General features: G+C 34.8%; 4 protein-coding genes and 1 long non-coding RNA gene across 6 annotated transcripts; 1 reads left to right on the top strand and 4 right to left on the bottom strand.

Annotated features, from left to right (window-relative positions):
* LOC104751179 (nascent polypeptide-associated complex subunit beta) lies at positions 659-2,321 on the top strand. The gene is made up of 6 exons (XM_010473080.2): positions 659-823; positions 1,267-1,334; positions 1,440-1,588; positions 1,686-1,742; positions 1,826-1,864; positions 1,941-2,321. The coding sequence occupies exons 2-6, from the start codon at positions 1,267-1,269 to the stop codon at positions 2,120-2,122; spliced, it is 495 nt and encodes a 164-aa protein (XP_010471382.1). The 5' UTR covers positions 659-823; the 3' UTR covers positions 2,123-2,321.
* LOC104751178 (organic cation/carnitine transporter 1) lies at positions 2,444-4,349 on the bottom strand. The gene is made up of 2 exons (XM_010473079.2): positions 3,835-4,349; positions 2,444-3,694 (listed from the first exon to the last, which is right to left on the bottom strand). The coding sequence occupies exons 1-2, from the start codon at positions 4,271-4,273 to the stop codon at positions 2,523-2,525; spliced, it is 1,611 nt and encodes a 536-aa protein (XP_010471381.1). The 5' UTR covers positions 4,274-4,349; the 3' UTR covers positions 2,444-2,522.
* LOC104751177 lies at positions 10,721-13,747 on the bottom strand. Its single transcript, XR_761749.2, has 4 exons — positions 11,772-13,747; positions 11,552-11,654; positions 11,276-11,455; positions 10,721-11,014 (listed from the first exon to the last, which is right to left on the bottom strand). It is a non-coding gene; the product is annotated as an uncharacterized LOC104751177 (long non-coding RNA).
* LOC104753812 (F-box/kelch-repeat protein At3g18720-like) lies at positions 14,750-15,589 on the bottom strand. The gene has a single exon (XM_010476007.1). It carries the CDS (start codon positions 15,587-15,589, stop codon positions 14,750-14,752), a length of 840 nt encoding a protein of 279 aa, XP_010474309.1.
* On the bottom strand, positions 18,314-20,327 carry LOC104751176. 2 transcript variants are annotated; one of them, XM_010473077.2, is made up of 4 exons: positions 20,214-20,327; positions 20,073-20,132; positions 18,931-19,829; positions 18,314-18,613 (listed from the first exon to the last, which is right to left on the bottom strand). In XM_010473077.2, the coding sequence occupies exons 3-4, from the start codon at positions 19,821-19,823 to the stop codon at positions 18,610-18,612; spliced, it is 897 nt and encodes a 298-aa protein (XP_010471379.1). In that variant the 5' UTR covers positions 19,824-19,829; positions 20,073-20,132; positions 20,214-20,327; the 3' UTR covers positions 18,314-18,609. The 2 variants fall into 2 exon arrangements, with proteins under 2 accessions (XP_010471379.1, XP_010471380.1); XM_010473078.2 differs by lacking the exon at positions 20,073-20,132.

The raw sequence follows: 22,257 nt of genomic DNA, 5'->3' as shown, positions 1-22,257 counted from the left end.
ATGTACTCCTACGCGTATGCAGCCACGGATGTTTTGAAGATATCGATATACCAGATTCTGTCTACATTCCGCCACGAAATGATTAACAGCGACAAAGCCGGACTTCTTGGTAGAGATTGGATCGGAAGCAAGAAACCACCTTTTGGAACAAACGACATGTTGCTGCAGAAACTTAAGCTCTTCCTCGAGGTCCAAGCTTGATGGAAGATTAGAGAAATGTCTCCATTGAATTCGGTAACAAGTATCATGATTTCTCAGCTGGAGAAGTAAAGGAACTAGAGTTGTTTTTTGTTTGTTACCTGATAAAGCCTTTGTATGGAAAAATGAAAATCCCTCGATTTTGTTTAGAGATTGGGATTGATCTTCTTATTGATGAGCTACAAGAGTTTATAAGAATGAAACTTTATTGTTAAGTTTTGCAGCTTGAATTTTGCAGAAACCTCTCTGTATGTGTGTAGTGTGACTAGTTGTAAACACTGCTTAAAGTATTGCAAGTTCCAATAACTATCGCATTTAACGACAAAGGAAAAAAAATTATATATTTGGAATCTGAAATGGGCCAGAAATTGAGGCCCATGGTCCAGAAAATAGATCTCCGGGCCTTTGGATGACGATTATTAAATAATAGTATAGTGTGTTAAAGTTAAGATTGGCTGCACACACTACACAACACAACACACAGCATTTTTACTTAAAGGGCAAAGCAAAACCCTCCAGCGCCGCTTGGATCTTTCTCTCTTCTCTCTCGTTCTCACTCTCTTCCCTTATCTTCTTCTTTATACCCTTTCGACCAAGGAAGAACCCTAGAAATCCAGTTATCAAGGTAAACTCACTTCAATAAATCTTTATTACTTTTTCGTTTCGAAGTTATCTTCGATTGGTTCCATCTGATTTAGCCGAAGGTTCAAGATCAATTTCTTTTTTGTCTTCTTGATTCATATATAGCTCTTCATTGATTAGATATTCTGTGTTTTGTTATTGATTAGATAGTTTTCATCAACTGTTTAGTAAGTTAGTAGTAGTTTCTGTATTGGATACTTAAATCGATTGAAAAAAAAATTGAAACTTTAGGTTAAGCTCATTGTAAAAACACGAGCTTTGTTCTTCTTTAGTTCACTGTGTTCTAATCTTAGTGTATTCAATCCTAAAACTGATTGTTTTTTTTTTAATCTGATGGAAGTATTAGTTATTGAGTGTAGTAATGCAAACGTCTTAGATAACATTTTGGGCTAAATGGATTTAGCTTTATGTGTTTTGGGTACACAGATGAATAGGGAAAAGTTGATGAAGATGGCTAACACTGTCCGCACTGGCGGAAAGGGCACAGTAAGAAGGTATGTCTACTAACAAGTCTTTTCTTTGTGAAATTGTTTTTTTTTGGTTGCCATATGTATGTTTGATGTTCTTCTCTTTAACATATTTTGATTCTCTCATTTCAGAAAGAAGAAGGCTGTTCACAAGACCACCACAACCGATGACAAGAGGCTCCAGAGCACTCTTAAGAGAGTTGGAGTGAATTCAATTCCCGCCATTGAAGAAGTTAACATCTTTAAGGATGATGTAGTGATTCAGTTCATTAACCCTAAAGGTAAAAAATCCAAAACTTTTTTTTAGCTTTATATATCTCTGGACTTGGTAAAACCTTCAATTTATTAATGATCATTATCTCTCTGTTTCTATTACAGTTCAAGCTTCCATTGCTGCTAACACATGGGTTGTGAGCGGTACACCACAGACTAAAAGTAAGTCTTGTATCTACTTCAATGATCCAATACTCTTTTCGGTTTATGCATGATCTAATCTCTGAATTTGAATTTTCCTGCAGAGTTGCAAGATATTCTTCCTCAGATTATCAGCCAACTTGGTATGCACATTTCTCTTTAAAATCGTTTTCCAAACCAATGATCTCTGAAGTTGACAGTTTGCTTTGATAATCTCAGGACCGGATAACTTGGACAACCTGAAGAAGCTAGCAGAGCAATTCCAGAAACAGGCTCCAGGTGCAGGTGATGTCCCAGCAACTATCCAAGAAGAGGATGATGATGATGTCCCAGATCTTGTAGTGGGAGAGACTTTCGAGACTCCTGCTGCTGAAGAGGCACCTAAAGCTGCTGCTTCTTAGAGGAGGAAGAAGAAGAAGAAGAGCTCACCTGCAAAACCCATCATAAAATGTTTGTCGCTCTACCTTTTTTGAGCACTGTCAGATTCTTGTTTTCTCAAATGCTTCCCAACAGACAGACTCGGCTTTATTATCACTTGATGCTTTTTGGTCCGAACAGCAATTTTCCTTTTATTAAGGTCAGATCGCTTTTTGTTTACCACCTGTTCAAATGAGTTACTTACTACTAGGTTCTGTCTCTTCAAACACTTTTTGCAACACAAATCTTGGTTTTTGATTAACGATTTCTTGAGGTGAACAAATCAACAGGAACGTACATTTAAATGGAAATTTGAAAGATTATGCATATTCCCAATTATTGAATGTAAAAATTCCATAGAAACAACAACACTTGTCAATGCAATCAGGTAATCAGGACAGTTTTGTTTTCGATCTCTTCTGCGTTCCCCTGCTGCGCTAGCGTTTCGTAAAGCGGAGCATTTCGTGTTTCTCTCAGCCAGATGCTCACTACACCGCTCAGCACAGACGCAACACCAAAGACGATAAACGACATCATAGCGCTTTCCCTTCCCAACGCAACTAGCAGCGGTGCGGCAGACGCTCCTAGCATAAACGCCTGACGCAAAAGCGATACTGCAGTGTTCCTCACGTTTGTCGGGAACAGCTCTACGCTGTAGACATACATGACGTCGTACGCTGTCGATGATGCCATGAACCCGACCGCCTCAACTGCAAGTTGTAACCATTTCGCAATAGAAACCGCACGGATCACACGGTGAAGCGAGAGAACCGCGCAGAGCAGGCACGCGACTCCAGCGAGGTATGATGAGTTCGAGAATAGTGGACGGCGGTTCATGACCCCGAGGAGGAAACTTCCGATGAAAACCGCTGGAAACTCCATCAGAGCGTTAACAGCAACAGTTAGATAAAGATTGAAGTTGAGATTCTCAGCATTTAGTTGGATTCCGTAATAAACAAAACCACTGCCAAATCCAGCCATCATAACCAATATGATTCTCTTCACTGCCCATTTCGTTTTCCAAAACTTCTCTGATGAAGAAGTTTGATCATTTCTCTCAGGAATTGGATCGACTAGGCTTAGATCCGCGGGAAGTTGTTTCCCGTTACGCCTCGCGAGTTTCTTCAAGATCACCATGGCTTCTTTGTTACGTCCCTTGACAAGAAGCCACCGAGGAGACTCATAAGCAAAGGGCAAGAGACAAACCGCGTATCCAAGTGGAAGAAAGGATATGATTCTGTAAAGATTCCTCCATGATTTCCTCTCCAAATAAGCCATTAGTGGCAGAGATAGAAAACCTAACGTGAAGAAGAAGAAACCGTATTGCCCTACTTGACCTCGCCATTTTTTACCGACGATCTCGGTCGCCAGTACGATACAACAAGACCCGATTCCAGATCTGAAAAACCCGTTGGCGAAACGCAAGAACGCGTAAACCCAAACGTTCGGTGAAAAGGAGATGGCAAAGGCCGTGACAAATGTTAACACACAAGAGAGTAATAGTGTCTTTTTTCGACCAAACCATGAGTCAGCAAGATATCCATAAACACCAGAACCTGTTAAAAAAAAAAGAAAAGAAAAGGATAATGTAAATAACTCTTACCAAACCAGGAAAGATGGTTACACTGTCCACACCGTAAATACCAAACTTTAAAACTAATAAATATACAATGTTATTACTAATTAGGATCCTTACCGAAAAGAGATCCGATGAAGAATAGAGTGGAGGGAACAGCCACAAGAAACTTATGTTGACATATGAGATTCCACTCAGAGACAATAGTGTCACTCGTTGATCCGTTCCATTCCCATTCTCCTCTGGACAATCCACACAACGCGGCTCCCTCCACGATGGCGCCGGTAGCAAGAATCCTCGCAGCGGGCTGAGCGTCGGAGAAAATGGAAACAAGAGTTGTCTGAGCATCGAAGACCCAAGCGATAGAGACCAAGAGAACATGCACGATCTGAGCAAAGCCAAGTGCGCCAATGTGTTGCTCGATCACCTCGTCAACTGTGAGTGCGTACCTACTGTTTGGTTGATTTGTAGCTTCTCCTTTCTCGGATGCTGATGAATCATTTGATATGTTTGGTGATGTCTCCATGAGCTTTGGAGCTTCTTGTTTTGAAGGCTCCATTATTTTTGTTTTGTTTATGTTGTTTCAGGTGGAAATATTTTTTTTTGTTTTGTTTGAATTTTATGTTTGTTTGCTTGATTATATGCCATATATATATACTCATGGTCGGGGAGTGGTTTTGTATCCAATTTATCACTCTCGAATAAAATTTCTATTCAAAAGTGATGGTGCATAACTAGTCATTAAAATTTTCGTATATATATAAACAATAAAATTTCTCAAAACCTTGTTCCAAAAAAAAACATTTAAAATTTTCAAAACCTTTTTCCAAAAAAAGAAAAACAATTAAATTTTTCTTATATTCTGTGTCTAGGCATATTATTTGTTGCGTTTGTGGTACACGTTTATTAAATCTCATGTTCATTTATAACTTTGAATTCAATTATGTTCAACAAAGAAACTTTACATTTTTTTAGCAAACTCTCTCGTTTGCCTTCTTTTTTCTTTTATTTTCCGTACTTTACTTTCATCTTCTTCTTTTTTTTCATCTTTTTGTCTATGTAACTCATTTTCTTTTTGCAACAAACGTAACTCTTTAGTTCCCACTAATTTAAAAATATTGAAAAAAAATTAAAAATTAAAAAACGACAAAACTTACGGTTAGAATGCATGATGCATGAGTAAAGAAAGAGAACAAAAATTATGATGCATGAGGACAACACATAGCTAAAATTACAAATTGAGTAATATGATGTGTAACCAATGCATGTGGATTGTAAACACACAGATGGGGTTTGATACTTGTCAGAAATTGTTATGATCGTGATTTCAAATTAAAGTTCGTTTCGCTTTGCAGGTTTTTGGCCGAATAATATATATATATATATAAATAAACTCTAGCTGAGTTTAAAATTTGCAAGAAACCTTTTGTAAGAGAACGTATTCATCTGTAATTAGTAGTTGGGTGTTACGATTACGTATGGCATACTTACATGTACACTTTTTACAATATAAATATACGGTTCCACGATTAATGTATACTGGATCTCTCTTTTCAAAAGTTAACAATAGTGTGGAGAAGTTTAAGCCAATCATGAAAGTCAAAAATTTGATCAATTATTTTTCATTTGAGTCCCCATATGGTAAATAAAAAAATTATAATAACTCTGATAAAAATGGAATGATATAATTCTAAGATGAGAGATAGAAAACGTAACTACGTAAACTATAATTTAGCGGTCAATTATGTTCGGTTTGCATATTTAATGGACTCTGCAACAACTTAAGTTTTCAATTTAGAATTTTAGATTGTAAAAAAAATATAAGCAAAAAAGGTGTTGCATAATTGCATTGTAAAATATTACTTTAATAAAGAGGTGCGATCATCTCGAGAGCCCATGAAGAAAGTGGGACAAATAGTAGGATTACGACATTACGTGAGGTGAGGGGTCTATATTGATACGTCGATGATATCTTGGTATATTTCCGTATATATGATGTACCAGCTATATCTATTTTACCTTTCTTATAAATTAGTTTTTTTCCTTTTCTCTAGAATGTGAAATTTTATTTTCCCTTAAAACCTAGGTATAGAAGCTCTCTATATGACCTACATATCTATGCAATTTTTGGCAAGCTATAGAGATGAATACAAATTTGGTTCCAAAGGTCGTTTTCCATGATAGAATCATATATTTGTTTGTATACGAACATTTAGACAAACACAAAAGATATCTAACAAGTATATATTATGGACTTATTACTCCACCTAGACAACAACATATCGTTCATGAATCTTCCTTACGTGAATATTAGTTATTTGTGTTAATAAAGTTTCCTTGGGTGATATTGCTAGCACTTGTGATTACGTGTAGTATAAATGTGTAATCTTCTAACTTAGTTTTATTATCTACAAACTTTTTTCTTGATTAAGATATAATGTTAGAGGAATATGCGTAACCAAAGCTCCTTTTTTCATGTGTTTTTTTCTTGTATCTGGTGATATAGTGCGTGTGAATTTGTTATATGTTTATATATGATATATCCTGGAAAAATGAGCATAAAAGTGTATAGCTATATGGCATATTCTACTCAGATTCTAAGGGATCGTTATGTGTATGTCTATATAGTTTTCAATAGGTCTTTTTATATTATACTATATACTCTAATCATATTATTTAAGAGGGAAAACTGATAAAACAAATTCGTGAGATCATTTAGAATTACAAGAAATGTATACATCAGAACGTAAAATTAAGCAAATTTGTTTATTTTATACCAAATAAATATATTTATGTGCGATCAAGGGTTCCTTCCAAATGTTGAGAGACTATTATCCGAATTGAAGTTCCGAACCACATTACTGCGATTTGTGTTTTTGGCCATTACATGTGTTTTGATGGCCAAATTTTTTTTTTAAAGGTGATTTCCCGTATGTTTCGGGATTAGTTTGAATTTTGGTCTACTAGACGTTTATTAAAAGATATTATTATTGGTGACAAGGAAAAAGAAAACCATCATTTTCCGGTTAGAAATCTAGAATAGAGTACTAGAAGTATATTGTTGCACAAAAAGAAGAAGTAGAAGTATAATTATGTAGTCCAAGAATTCACAAAATATGTAATATTACAAAATAGATAATTCAAAGCATACTTATGTGTGATAGTGAACCTCGTCACATTGTGTTGCAAATTGACATAAGAAAGAAAAGAATTTGGTTCGCTTTTCATGAATCAGATGAAAGAAGAAGCACAAAAATGAGGAACATCCCGAGGACTATTACTAGTGGAAGAACTAGTAACGACACGACATTAATGCAATATACTACTACACCATACCAAATAATCAGCCAAACGATGCTTAACCCATTTACATTTTGTCTATCTCCTTATCAATTATTTTCCACAATGATTAAAATAAAATAATTTAATATATATGTTGCTGATCAATAATTAGTGGATTATATATGTAGTTGATCAATAATTAGTGGATTACGAGTTGTGGGAACACTCCAAATGCTCCGTTAAAGTTAGGCAAGCTTAATATATCCTTCTATAAACAAATAAAAGACACTATCTCTTGGTTTACAATCTCTATACCCTAAATAATATTACAACCTAAAAAGTAAACAAATAAAACTCATCATTCGCAGTTGTATCCCAAATTTTTTTTTTTGACTGACTAACCTGTAAGTTCATACTTATGTTACAAAATTATAAAATTATACTTGAGAAAACTTTGATTTGACACCGTTTTTTGTATGCAGTTTTGCCGGACCATTTTACATTTTTTAAAAAAAGTTTACAAATTTTGAAAAATAATATTGAATTTATAAAGAAATGAAGAGTAGTCAGTTTCTCTTCTTTTTTTTGTTTTCTCTTTTTTCTTAGTACATAGTCAATTTTGAAGTACAACTGTATTGTTATTACATTCTATTTCTATATATTCCATTTAGAGGTAATGGAATATAATTCCATTTACAGGTGAAAAGACAAAGGGAGGAATACTAGCAATCTAAGCTTTTGCATATCTTTTTTTAATATTTTTAGTTATAAGCATTTATATATTCCATTTAGAGGTTATGGAATATAATCCCATTTACAGGATATGGAATACATATAATTCCATTTAATTTACAGGTAAAAGACAAGGGCAAATGGAGATATACTAAGCAATCTATGCCTTTCTATATCTTTTTTTTAGTTACCAGCTCTGATTTATAATTAATGGAGATTAAAAAAAAAAAAAAGAACCCAAGATATGAAATATTTTACCAATTTATTCAACCGGGTCCGGATTAGCCGGTCTGGCCAGGTAATCTGTGATGAAATCCGGTCAAGGTCTAACTCTAAAATCCATTAAAAAGAAAAGTAGAAGAAATCGCATTTTGCATAATAGAACTTTATTTATATGTTTACCCACTTCTTGACGTTACAGAGAGTCAGAGAGCAAGAGAAAGAAACAATTCCGTGACAGATGCTACTAAATGAATGATGTATTCCGTTTATCAATGCATGCGTCTTTTGCTTCACCCAAATTAAGGTCTTATAATGATCGAACACGCAGAAGCGTTATGAAATGACCCGTACTAGTCTACTAGAGCTGCTTCAAAGAACTGGTTTAAATCATAATGGCGTAAAAAGGTTTAAAGTTTCTGCAGATTTCTTATAATTTTGATTTTTCCCTTAAGTAAATTAACAGAAATTGTGAAGTCCAATTATCAAACATATACATAATTTATAAAGAAGAAAAATATATATGTTTGCGTGTAAAAAATTGTGTAGACTATGTATAAGCGGTATTTTTGATTTTAAATATTTTTGGCCGTCGAAAGGATCTCCAGAGTTAATTCAATTTAAATTAGGAGATATTTAAATTTGTTAAATTTCTTTAAACAGTACATAGAAGTAGGGTATATATTGGTAGGTAAGGTCGAAATATTGTTTAGTTTAACAAAAATCACAGTTTTTATGTTTAGGGTTACCGAACTCGGAAGATTTCTCGAGTTAAAATATTTTGTTTCATTTGTGTATATCATCTTTTATTCCTTCAAATACTATTATTATTCCCCATTAGGCTTAAAATGGATTCATTGCTATTGCTATTATTAATAATTAATCATTAATAATGAATAAGGCATTGTTCGGGAGAGAATTGCAGCGACAGCTGCTGAGATTAAAAATTTACCTTTACTTTTCTTCATCTTTTCTTCATCTCTCTTAAATTTTTGATCGCTGCGACTTCAATTTACAGATTTCAGAGTCGCTAAAAAAACCAGCAACACAACTCAAGCTTAATTTAAAAGTAGCGACAGTCGCTGGATTGTGAAAATCAAATTGACATGATCAGATCTGTAAAACTGTATCTTCATCTTCACCGCAAACATAGAAATTATTGTTGGGGATTTTGCTAAATTTGTAATTATACCCCTTTGAATACTCAAAATTACAAAACTGACATGTAAAAGAAAAAAAAACTCATGTGTTGACTGGTTCTCCCGCTACCTCCCGCAAACGCTGCGTTTGCGGGTGGTAGCGGTTGCTAACGATTGGAACCAATCACACAAATCGCTTCCAATCGCTCATAATCGCTTCCAACCGCTCCAAACCACTGAATTCCAAAAGCTGCTTCCCGCAAGCGTTTGCGGTTGCGAGCGATTGCGGTTGGAATTTTTTTTTTTTTTTTTTTTNTAAAAAAACTTAAAAGAAATCAATGATAATGAAATTTTTTTTTGTTATATTTTCTATCTAACCATTTTACTCATTAATGATGGGATGATGAGAGAAAATGAAGTACGGATACGACTACAGAGATTATAAAATAAACAATTAAAGAAAATAATATTCCAATTAACAATAACCCGGAAAACTTGATGTAAATTTAATGGCACATCGCACATAAGTTCAAAAAAGTCTAAATAAATATAATATTTCATCAAAAATTTAAGAAAATAAGATTATTTATGAAAAATATTAAAACAATCACCAGTGACCCTTCTCAACTATCACTTGACCATTCCTACCGATGCAACTACTGACCCACGATCTAAGAGAAAAGAGAAAAGATCTACGATCTAAGCATATGTTTTGTCATTTATCAAATTACTTGATTAAATTTTTGGTGAAAATCCAAATGCATAAAGGAATAAGTATTTCACTATGATTTTTTTTTTGGAATAATTATTATTTTAATAAATTTTAATTATAAATCAAGTTTAATAAAAATTTTGGTGTTTTTAAACATTTATATATTAGATATCACATTTATTATGTTCCAACCGCTATTACACCCGCTAGTCAACCAGTCGTAAACCTCCCGCAAACGCACCAATTTTAAACCGCTAAACCAGTCGTTCAAAACGCTTAATAACGCTTGAAACCGCAATCGCCCGCTTCCGCAATCTCCCGCAACCGCAACCGCAGCGTTTGAACCAGTCTAGCCCTCAGTCGCTGATTTGAATCGCGTGACTGTTAGAAGAACAGGGCCTAATTGAATAAATAAGCGATATAGGATCTAATAGTAATCAAAGTAGACCCGTAGATATCGATAGATTATCAAATGTTATACTTAAATTATTAATATGTCAATTCTATAACAAACTAGTGACCCATATAACTATTATATGGTCTACCAAAAATAAGTCATGTCCTTCCCAAATATTAAAGAGGGGATAGGCATTAATTGGATTATTAAATTAGAAATCTTGATCCCAAAATCATATCCAAGCTACAATGTAAAAAAGACTTGCAACTGATTCAAACGAAACCTGTAAAGAGCATAAATAAAGTTTTTTCACAAGACAAAAACGATCACAAAAATGACAAATCAACTTGGTTGTGAGGTGGATCAACCCAAGCAATGTTGAGTAGAGAAATAAGTTTATATTATAAGGTGGACGATTGCTAAAGCAAAACAGTTTTTAGGTATACGAAAACGGAAGCTTTTGATTATTATTCACTTAAATTTTTAGTTTTTTTTTTTCTTAACCTGATTGTGTCTTAATCAATATAAGGTATTTGCTACTTGTATGAAATGAAATGGGAATGAATTACAGTTGAGTGTAACGAAAGGAAGAACAAATTTGCTAATATCAAAAAGGATAGAAACAAATTCTTGAACCGATCTTTAATATGTACTCACTAGCAGTTTGCTAAGATGTACTCACTAGCAGTTTTTATGAACCAATCTTTACTCTTTGTGTGCAGCTTTAGGGTCCACAATCCTGTCTTTGCAGACCAGAGAAGCAAGGGATGTCTCTATAGTTGTACCTTGATCAACAACAGCCTTACCCTCCAATTTTTCCTGAGATAGTATGAAGTCAAAAATACTTATTAATGCCCAGAATATAAAACTGAGAAAGCAAGCAAGTGAATCAGACTCCATCAATATACACAAAGAAAGACCATAAAAGAGAATAATAGGTTGTTTACTGACTCCTTATGCAACTAATATCCTCAATATGTCAGGTTGTGATCACGAGCTTAGCCTTTAAGCAAACAAAACTGGAGAAAACAGTTAAACAGAGAAGTTCATAGTGCAGAGAGAAAAGAGAAGATTTACTACCTTCTCTTGAGACGTCGGTGTCATTTGAATTTGAGGAGTAGCTACAGGTAATCCCATCAGTGGAAGAGAAGCCGTGGGTGTTTTCTCATCATCTGACTGCATACTCGTCAGCAATTTCGACTTCTTCTTGGGATGGTCCACATTCCAATAGCATTGATCAAGACTACCAAGACTAGGCAACTGATTCAAAATGGTATATATGGAAGTCAAAAACTTAACTAATGCACCAGAATGCAATAAACTGAGAGCATAAAGAGAAAAGAAGATTAATACTACCTTTTCTTGAGAAGACATTTGAGGAATAGGTAAAGGGATCATGTCATCAAGGGCATCTTTTTCTGTAAACCTCGCATTGGCCAGTAGCTCAGCGTTGTCACCACTGTTGTGCAAATGACGAGAGAAAACAAAATAGTCAGCGGAGAAAAACCTAAAAAAACAAGCACATTAACGCATCTTCCAATATAATAATGGACAAGGATCAGAAATTAATTTTTACATGGAAGAGCTCCTTTGGTCTTCGTACAAGGAATCTTCTCCTCCTCCTCCGTAATCCGAAGAAGAAGACTGGGATTGTGAAGGAAGAGAATCTCCGAGTCTTTCCTCCTCCGCTAAGGTCCCAACATACGAGTGCTTCGGACTGTGACAGAGATGTAGCGGTTTTGGCTTGAGACCACCGTGATATTTCTTGAAATTCGCTACTGCTCTCTTCAAATCCCAACTACATTCAATCAAGATAAGCCGTCGCCTCTTCTTTACTTACTTCACCAGCCGCCATCGTTTGAAATGAATGAACGAGCAGATCAAGTTGGCTCACCAAGCGTGCCCGATGCGGTGGATCTGTACGCACAATCTTTGTTGTGATTCCCGAGAAGAAAGCATCTTTAGCTTCATCTAAATTGCTTCCGTAGGTACATGAGTGCGGTGATCCTATTTGCTCCGGTTTCCTTACAAAATTGACCAACGAGATCATTCTCCATCGTTGGCGAGACAAGATTGAATGCGACTTAATACTTTCAGATCAAAAATAGAGCAAGAAGACGAAGGAAACACAAATCTTTTTTTTTTTTTCTTCACTCGTTTCGTTTGTTTTATACATGTGACTCACTTTTTCAGTTAAGGGGTAAAAAGGTAAATGACCCTTAACGTATAAAAGGAGACGCTATATACTGTATATGCGCCTATGCGAAGACCATACAGTGTATTAAGTTTAACTCTTAACGAATTAAATCCACTTCATTATCTTAAAACTTTTTTTTTTTCATCAACCCGAACCGGGAATAAAGGGGTGGAATACAATTTCGGAATCAGCCAAACCCGGTTAACTGGTACAACCTACACGACTAAAGATGAAACCCCCTAGAAGGAGAATTCTTCAAACTCCGCCAGGTTTCATCCCGTCATCGGGAACTTCCAATCACCGGCGTCTAAGCTATCCTCAATCCGGTGAAGGAGGGAGACAACGGCAAGGAGAACAAATCTCCCAACAGCACCGCCCGAAGTCTAGAGCGCCGTGGAACATGAACACGACAAACTCCCCTCCTTACACACGCGGCACAACCCTCCGAAACATGAGGCGACTTCCGCCGCGGAAGCCAAACCGATTAAGATGCACGGCAGCTCGCTAGTCGCCTACTCCCAATTAACTCCCTCTATTGCCCACTTCCAAGAGGGACTTGGCTCGGCACCGACCTCGATCCCAGCCGGACTACACCCGTTTCGGCCACGGCTCCGCCCCGCCTCAGTACCGCCGGAGAGGATAGCTCGACTAGTCTCCTCCTCGATTGTCCCACCACCTTCCACTTAAGCTCAAACCACAAACCTAACCGAAGAGACGAGGAGGACAGAGAACTCACCACTACTTCGAAGGGGACCAGATCTGAACCCGAGGCCACCGGAATCAAACCGCCACACAGAGTAAACGCCACTCCAACACCAACGAATACCTCCGACGAAGAATCCAGCCTCGAGAAACAAAGTCAGAGCAACCCCACCACAAGTCGAGGTTGTCTTTGCCACAGCACGATCTTGAACCTCCGGCCAACCACCAACCAGAGTCCCAGAAGAAGAGGAGAACTCAGATCCGACCTTAACTCAACGGAAAGATAAGAAAAAGACGATAAGCAGACAAAGGGGGAGCCCTCCCCGGCGGCCAATGAAAACCTTGTGTCGTAGAAGAGGAGAGAGAAGGGAGACGCGCGTGCGGTCACGCGCGGGAGCTTCAACCTTTTTTTCATCTTATAACTTATCAATTAACCAATCTTGGAGAAGGTATTCGCAGTAGTTTCTCCCTAGGTGGTTAACTTGTCCTTCCAAGTTTCTACACAGTTTATGTTATTTTCCATTAAAACTAGGGAAAAAAGCTAGATTGATCCCAAATTATGGGTTTTATTACCTAAATAACTCATAAAATATCAGATTTTATTATTTAAGATAGATTTTTCCACTACATATATTTTTGTTTTGACAGCTTTTTTGTAGTTTGTTACGACAAATTTAATTTTAGTGATAGTTTTTTGTTCTACTATAGACTTATTGTTGTTGTTACCACACATTTTCATAATTCATGACAGATTTTTTTTGATTAGTCGGTACAGTTTTGTTTTTGAGACTATTAGTCTATCGTCACATGGCAAATTTGTTGACGAGAAAATAATTACTAGATTGACATCAAGTGATAACAGATTTATTTTTGACAACAAGAGATTTTTATATTTCACCGAAAAATTGTGGCATGGTGGCAGATTTTTAATTTTAAAAAGAAATCATTGATTAACCAACAGTCGAATTATTGTTATTTCATGTTACGACAAATTTTGGTTTATGTAATGACAGTTTTTTGTTTTAAAAAAAAAATCTGCGGTCTAGTAACAGATTTTTAAAGAAAATAACAATTGCTAGAATGACTTTAATAGTGATTACAGATTTATTTACGTTATTATAGATTTTTTTAAATTATGACATATTTGTTTTGAAATTCATATGATGACAGATTTGTTTTAAAAATCTTATAGTGACAGATTTATTGTTTCTTTTTTTTAAGTTATAACAGATTTGTTTAAAAAATCACATGCTGACAGATTAAAAATAAATCTTTTATTAAAAATATATTAGAAAATAATTTAAATTCAAATTAAAATTAAGGAAACTTCCCAAAGCAAAAAGATAATGGTTTTTTGGACTTTTAACACAATATTTGTGTCAATCTAGTTCTGTCGATTATTTGGGATTTACATTAGTTATTTTTGGGCAAATTTGTGTCAAACTGAGTAATTTTCAGTTAAAACTATCATTAATTGTAAAGTGCCAATAAACTAACATATACTTTAGTAAATTGTAAAGAAGATAAGGGTGTCATCAGAACCAGATTGAAACACTTGTATTTTAAACTCTTAAAGATCAGTGCCCGAGCTACAATGTAAAACGACTAGCAACTAGTTCAATATTAAACCTTGAAACAGCATAAAACAAAGTTTTTCAGTAGTTAATACCATCATAAGGTGACAAATTAGCTTCGTTGAGGGGTGGATCCACCCAAGCGATTCGGTCAGACAAATAGTTCATTACAGGGGGACGATGGCTACTATATTTGTCATCAGCGAGGTTGTAGTACACGCCCTTATGTGCTTCATGCGATGGATATATTCTATTCCTCTCCCTCAAGAGACCAGCTCGTGTAAGAGAGGTAGGTTGACTGGCAAATACTGTCAAGCCACCAAGTTCTCTCTTCTCTTCCCAGACCTTACGTTTAAGGTCTAGTTTAAACACGGACGCTTTCTTGCTTGTGGAGATAACATATACATCCCCTTCATGCTCCATCACCAACAATCGGGTCTCCCTCAAACGAGCCAAACCTGTCTGAGAAAGAAAGGCGGGACAGGGTTTCACAGGAAGAATATTCCAGGCTGCTCTGGTCGGGTCAAAAACCCCGAGGTGGCCGCAGGTACTGAGACAATAGAACATACCATTCGAAAATACACATTTAGACCATTCGAGATGGCCGGGTCTGTTTGTCGGGTAGCGATGGCTGGTCCATTTGGTTTCACCAGGGCGACAAGTCTTGATCTTAAAACCTGACCAGATATTTGCACTCAAGATCGAGACCACCAAACAACTAGCTAATGTACGAGCGGCTGAGAAAGCTATGCATTGGTAATCCTTCCATGGTAAGTAGACGCGCTCCCGGGTAAAAGGGTCAAGAAAGAATAACGACACGGGGAAATCTCGTTTTGAGGTAAGCAACCAACCATCCTTGTAACAAAGGAACTCATGGCAACCTAAATCTGGAAAATCTTGCTTATATATTTGACCCCGCATTGTATCATAAAGAAGGTAGGTTTCAGTAGGAGTTTTGCGGTCCGTTATTCCTCTACGTGATGTATAACCAAAGCGTTCAAGTGGATAAAGCAGCCAAGGACGAGGCTGTAACTTCCTGACAGAAACAGCTGCTTCACACCATGCCTTGCAGACAACGGAAGCTTGTATGTTGGCTTTTAACCCTAGACGGGACAGTATCTCGTGCAGGAGATCTGAGGGAATATCTAGATCCCACCTCGGTCCTGTTATACACTTCTTCGATGGACGATCAATTCTTCTAGCTTTTGTACTGCATATATGTGAAAATTAATTACAAGGAGGAGACACTATTATTGACTGTTTGGTCTAGTGTGAAAGCTAGAAGAATTGAAATCGTTCGAAAAGTAACAACACAAACCTAATCCTAATTCAGAGAATTATAAAATTCCGATCAAGATGAAAAGAGAAAAAGAGATACATAGGAAATTAAACTCACGACTGCAGCATTATTCTCTTTCTTGAGACGTACGGTGAGGGCTTCCGGAAACAACAACGATGGAGTAGCGGCAGCCGGCAGGCAATGTATGTCAATCTCCAATATTTGACGCCACGATCAGATAGATAGGTATATATATAGGCCTTGATTGTTTCCGTTTCCGGTTCCGGTTCCGGTTCCATTTTAAAAACCGCAACTTATCGAATTGCTATAATTTGGGCAACCCCCGCAATAACCGGAATGATCAAGTGAACCGGTGATCCGAAATAAACATTATGGAACCGGTCAGGAGGACAACAAGAACAAAAATAAACTGTGGATAAATAAGGAGTCAAGAACTTAACTACAAACCAATGAGTTATGTAAATTCAACCACCAGTACAAATGATTAGATAGATTACCTTTAAGGACATTCGCAGTTCCAGCATAAGCACAGGAAACAAGTGTCATATTAGTATATACTAGGATTTAACCCGCGGTACACTGCAGGACAATATTTTTAATTTTAAAAATTTAAAATTATATTGTATTTATTTGTTATTTTATTATTGTTTTATTAATTTAAAAATATAAAATTTTACACGTATTTGATAGAAATATTCAAAGTATAGGATTTTTGTATTGTTTTCAAAGTTTTAACCCGTGTGGTATATGTATAGTCTAGTAATACATTTATCTCCTGGTACACATCTATAAGTGTTTTAAAAAAAAAACAATTCTACTTAACTCCCTATATAGGATTAATGCCAACCTGTCTCACCAAAATCAAAATAAATTTTTGCGCAAAAAAAATAATCTAAATAAGTTTTTTATCAAGTTTAATTATGTTAATTGTTTTACCAAATTAGCATACTTATATAGTTTATGATAATTAATAGAATTTTAATTTTTTTGGTAATTTCTCAAAAAATAAAAAAGAAACCAAATTATATGGGGGTTTCAACATATTTAATGTGACATTTTATAATTGGATTTTCGGTTTAGGAAATTTATTAATGTTAATATAATTATAGATATTGTAAACTTTTGTTATGGAAAATCTGTTGTATATCATTTAAATTTGAGATATTCTAGCATCCATAAAAATAGTTTTGGAGATTTAATGGGTTAAAACTTTAATGGATAGAGTTGTTTTTGGAAAAATCTGTTGTATATCATTTAAATTTGAGATATTCTAGCATCCATAAAAATAGTTTTGGAGATTTAATGGGTTAAAACTTTAATGGATAGAGTTGTTTTTGGAAAAATCTGTTGTATATCATTTAAATTTGAGATATTCTAGCATCCATAAAAATAGTTTTGGAGATTTAATGGGTTAAAACTTTAATGGATAGAGTTGTTTTTGGAAAAATCTGTTGTATATCATTTAAATTTGAGATATTCTAGCATCCATAAAAATAGTTTTGGAGATTTAATGGGTTAAAACTTTAATGGATAGAGTTGTTTTTGGAAAAATCGGAATGTATAGATGTTGTTAAGATTTTATGGCAATAAATGTAACAAATGTTGGTCAATTTAAGAAAGTTTAGTATTTGAGTTTCTCTGCAATGTTATTTATGGAATTGTTTTAGGGGTTAATGTTGTAAAAAAAAAATAATTAAAACTTAAAGGGCATAAACCAAAATGTAACAAAAGTTGGTCAATTTAAGAAAGTTTAGTATTTGAGTTTCTCTGCAATGTTATTTATGGAATTGTTTTAGGGGTTAATGTTGTAAAAAAAAAATAATTAAAACTTAAAGGGCATAAACCAAAATGTAACAAAAGTTGGTCAATTTAAGAAAGTTTAGTATTTGAGTTTCTCTGCAATGTTATTTATGGAATTGTTTTAGGGGTTAATGTTGTAAAAAAAATTAAATAATTAAAACTTGAAGGGCATAAACCAAAATGTAATTCAAAAATGTTAACAAAGATTACAATATTTTCTAATCTGCTCATTGAATGTATTTGAAACTTCAGCTGTAGCCTTTACACTTTCTTGTAGATATTGGAACACAAATAAAGATTACAATATCTACGACTAGATGTTCATAATCATCTAGCTGAAATTTCACATGCATGTCTCTCTCTCTTATAACCTTGACATGCTTTCTGACCGTCAGACTCAAGTTCCCTAAGGAAAGCTGAGTGCTATCCAGGTAAACTCTGCAACTTATTCATTGCTTGTTTTTTAAACCACTAATTTAGTCAAATCAATTTTCAGAATACTCTAAGACTCATTAAGCGCCTGAAACTGAACGCCCCCTCTAGTACAGAAATCAAGACTACCCTGCGCTTTAATTGCCAGTTAACTGAATCTCAGGTTTGCAATTCACACATTGGACGGATACAATCTTTTTGAAACAGCTGATCCTATTGTACTTTGTACATCCACAATCCTCATATGTTGGATCAAAGAAAAGTCAAATCCAAGTAATTAAAAAGAAAGACCAGTGCTTTTTTCAGAGTTCACAACAAGAAAGCTCCAATATTTTTGAGTCTGGTTTATTTCAGAGCTCTTCAAATCCTCGCTCATCAATATCTACTTCCACTCTCTGCAACTCTTTTTTCATCTGCAAAATTTTTTTAAGTGGAAGCAATAAGAGACCTCACTGAGTTGGATAATCTCTAATGATAACTTCTGCATTGCCAAAACATGAACACTAACAGAGAATAGTTCATCTAATGAAAATAGCAGAGCTTTACCAAAACTAAATCTTCCTAAACATTTGCAAATACTTAACCAAGAAAAAAGACAGAACAAACATCCCAAGTTTTTCAGATTTATTGCTATTTCAAAGGGTAGCTAAAGTTGGAAACGAACTGAGTCAAAGGTTCACATGCTAACAGAGTCAAGAACTCATATTAAGGTAATTACAAAACACTTTACCTCAGAAATGTAAGCGCAAGCATATTCAGGACTGCTTCTTGGTTTTTTACTGGTAGAGTCACCCGTATCATTTTGTACGCAACGTCGAATACAAATTCTTTCTGAGCTGGCAAGATATTGTAGACCTTGATGTTCCGTTGTAGAAGACGACCAATCTCGTTGGTAGATTTGTAGAGCTCTCTTGTATCTTCCAAGAGGTTTCTTGTTGCATCGCCAATTTCATCAAGAATCTGTATGCAGTCTTGGTCTAATTTCGGATGACGACTTAGTTGAATACCAATGTAGACTAAAGTGCCAAAGGCTGCAACGATTTCTTCGGATCCACGGTGTTCTGGCATTGCTACTATGTTCTTAGCTTCATCTTTAAACTCTCTATAGAAGCGAACCAGAAAGTTCCATTTCAAAGATGTTGACATGTCAAGGAAAATGTAGAAACCCAACAATGGCTCGCTGTTGGCTAGATCGCAAAGGTAATATGAAAGCTCTGGCCATGTCAGATCGTTTTCGTACAGTAATATTGTCACGGAGTAGACAATGTTCCTTAGGAGACTCAAATCCGCTTCTCCTTCAATCTTTTCTATATTTGAGTGCTCTCTGAGGCATAAGAGAAGTAGAGGCTTGAGATCAGCAAGGGCATATGCAGAGAAGGGTTTATCTGAGAGGGAGAAGGACAGAAGTTGCAGTGCTTTGTTCCTGAGATCCCTATCGGTATTGTTGAGATAAAACTGCAGGAGTCTCATGCCTAACACGTTTGGGAAGGTCTCAATACAGAGTTGGTAAAGTGGAAAAGCAGATTGATATTCCGGAGAACCCTCTGGGCTAAAGCATCCTCGCACCAGATCTGTATCTGTGATTGTTCCCGTCTCTCCAAGATATGCCATTGCGTTCTCCATTTTGCCCTAAAAATAAAAGGTGGTTCAAGGAAGAATCAATTAGTGATTATAAACACAAAGCTTTCTTGTTCAAACTTAGAACTGGTCAGTTCGTATCCGATCAATCAACTAAACCCTAATTAAATTTCTCACCCCAAAGGGTTTTACAAACACAAAGCTTTCTTGCTTAAACTCAGAACTGGTAAGTACATATCTAAATCAATCTAGTAATTAAACCCTTGGTTGCGGATCAACAAAGAAGAATAATACCTAAAAAAGAAACGGAATAGGATCGTGAACTGAGAATCTGAAGAACAAGAACGCGCCCTACTGTAAAAGAAACCACACAGAGATCTGAGGAAATCAAGAACAAGAATTTCAGAGAAACCGATACCAAAAACACTGACTTACCGGAGAATTTAGGGTTTTGAAACCCTAGGGAAGAAACTGAGAAGCAGGAAAATGGAATATTGCGACAGGGAATTTTAGAACTCTAGAGGTAGAAGATGACTTTCGCGTTGAAGACAAAGAGAATGAGAGCACTTGATTGAACGAGAGATAGAAAGAGACAGAGAGGGGGAAAAAGAGACGTTAGAGAGCCATACTTGGGCTAAAGATCAATTTCACTTACAGGCCCATTTATCATTATTGTGCGACTTCTTTTATTATTTATACAGCCTTTTTTTTTTATACCAATTTATAAATTAGTAATAACAAATGTAAAACCAAAACTACTATACATTACAAGGGATCTATACTTAATTTTCAATAGAATTCGAATTTTGTTTAGAGTTCCCAAAAATCTTATTTGACAGTACTTATACTAGGATGTCGGCACGTGCGTTATCGCATGGGAAAGTGAAAACTTGAAATGACTAACATTGTTCTTTTCCACATTTCGAGTGAAAAATTTATAGTAATTCTTTAACTGCATAATATAAAAGTTATAAATAATGACTAAGATGAATCAACCAAATTAGTTAAATAAAATATTTATTGTATATATAAAAATAAAAAATCGATTCAGCGACAATAAGATAATAATGTTAATGATATATAAATCTAGATTTACTGAATCATACTCAGATAATCAATTTTGAAAGATATTCACATAAAATAATTAAATCATTATTCTATCAAAATTTATATAAAATAAGAAAAGAATCATGGAGAAAAAGTTCATAGCTGCAACTGCAACCAACCAAATTGACTAAAAAGATAAATCTATGAAAAATCTTAATTAATTACCTAAATTAATACTTGGAAGAGATAATCAATAAGGATTATATGGAAAACGACACCAAACAAAAGTAGATGAATGAATCAATAAATAAAACGATCAAAATTTTTTAACAAAGATGAGTGACTCAATGTTGATTAATAAATTGAAAGAAAATAATAGTCAAAAATTTTAAATTTGGAGGTGTTAAACAATACTCAAAGAACAAAAACTCTTTTCAAGGTCCATAAATATATATATATATAAATAAAGAGCTGTGAAACAAAAATATGCGAAAACTAACAAATTTGAACATTGAAAGCTAGGAGCACGAAAAAAAAACACAATTGTTGGAACAAAATATTGCAACTTTTAAAATTATTAACAAATCTAAACAGTTAGAGGAGATAATAAAAACAATCTCATTCGTTATTTTTAAATTGATCTCTAAAAGTGAGTTTGTTGCAATATATAAATATATAAATCTATGAAAAAATAGAAATCACAATCAATTACCTAGATTAATACTTGGAAGAGATGATCAATGTATGTCTAAATGGAAAACGACACAAAAAAAAATTAGATGAAACAATCAATAAATAAAACAATCCAAATTTTAACGAAGATGAGTGAATCATGTTGATTAATAAATTAAAAAAATAATACTCACAAATTTAAAAACTTGAAGGTGTGAAAGAATACTCAAAGAACAAAAACTCTTTTCAAAGTCCATAAAAATCTGTATATATGAAAACAAAAATGCGTGAAAACAAAGAGGTCTGAAACAAAAAGGTGTGAAAAAAAATGTGTGAAAACTAACAAGTGCAAACATTGAAAGCTAGGGGTACGACGAAGAAACACAACTGCTGGATCAAAACAGTGCAACTTTAGATAAACAAAGAGGTGTAAAACAAAAAGTTGTGAAAACTAACTCGTGCCCACATAGAAAACTGGAGATGCAACGAAGAAACATTATTGTTGGATCGAAACTTTGTAACTTTTGAGATCATTAACAAAGGGTGTGATCATTAATAATACTCAAAGAACAAAAACTCTTTTTAAAGTCCATAAAAATCTGTATATATATAAAAACAAAGAGTGTGAAAACCAAAAGGTGTGAAACAAAAATGTGTGAAAAGTAACAAGTGCAAACATTGAAAGTTAGGGGTACGACGAAGAAACACAATTGAGGATCAAACATTGCAACTTTATATAAATAAAGAGGTATAAAACAAA

The sequence above is a fragment of the Camelina sativa genome, chromosome 16 (genome assembly GCF_000633955.1).
Source record: "Camelina sativa cultivar DH55 chromosome 16, Cs, whole genome shotgun sequence".
NCBI classification, from domain to species: Eukaryota; Viridiplantae; Streptophyta; class Magnoliopsida; order Brassicales; family Brassicaceae; genus Camelina; species Camelina sativa.
The sequence above is the reverse complement of the archived record's forward strand: the minus strand, read 5'-3'. Positions and strand labels throughout refer to the sequence as shown.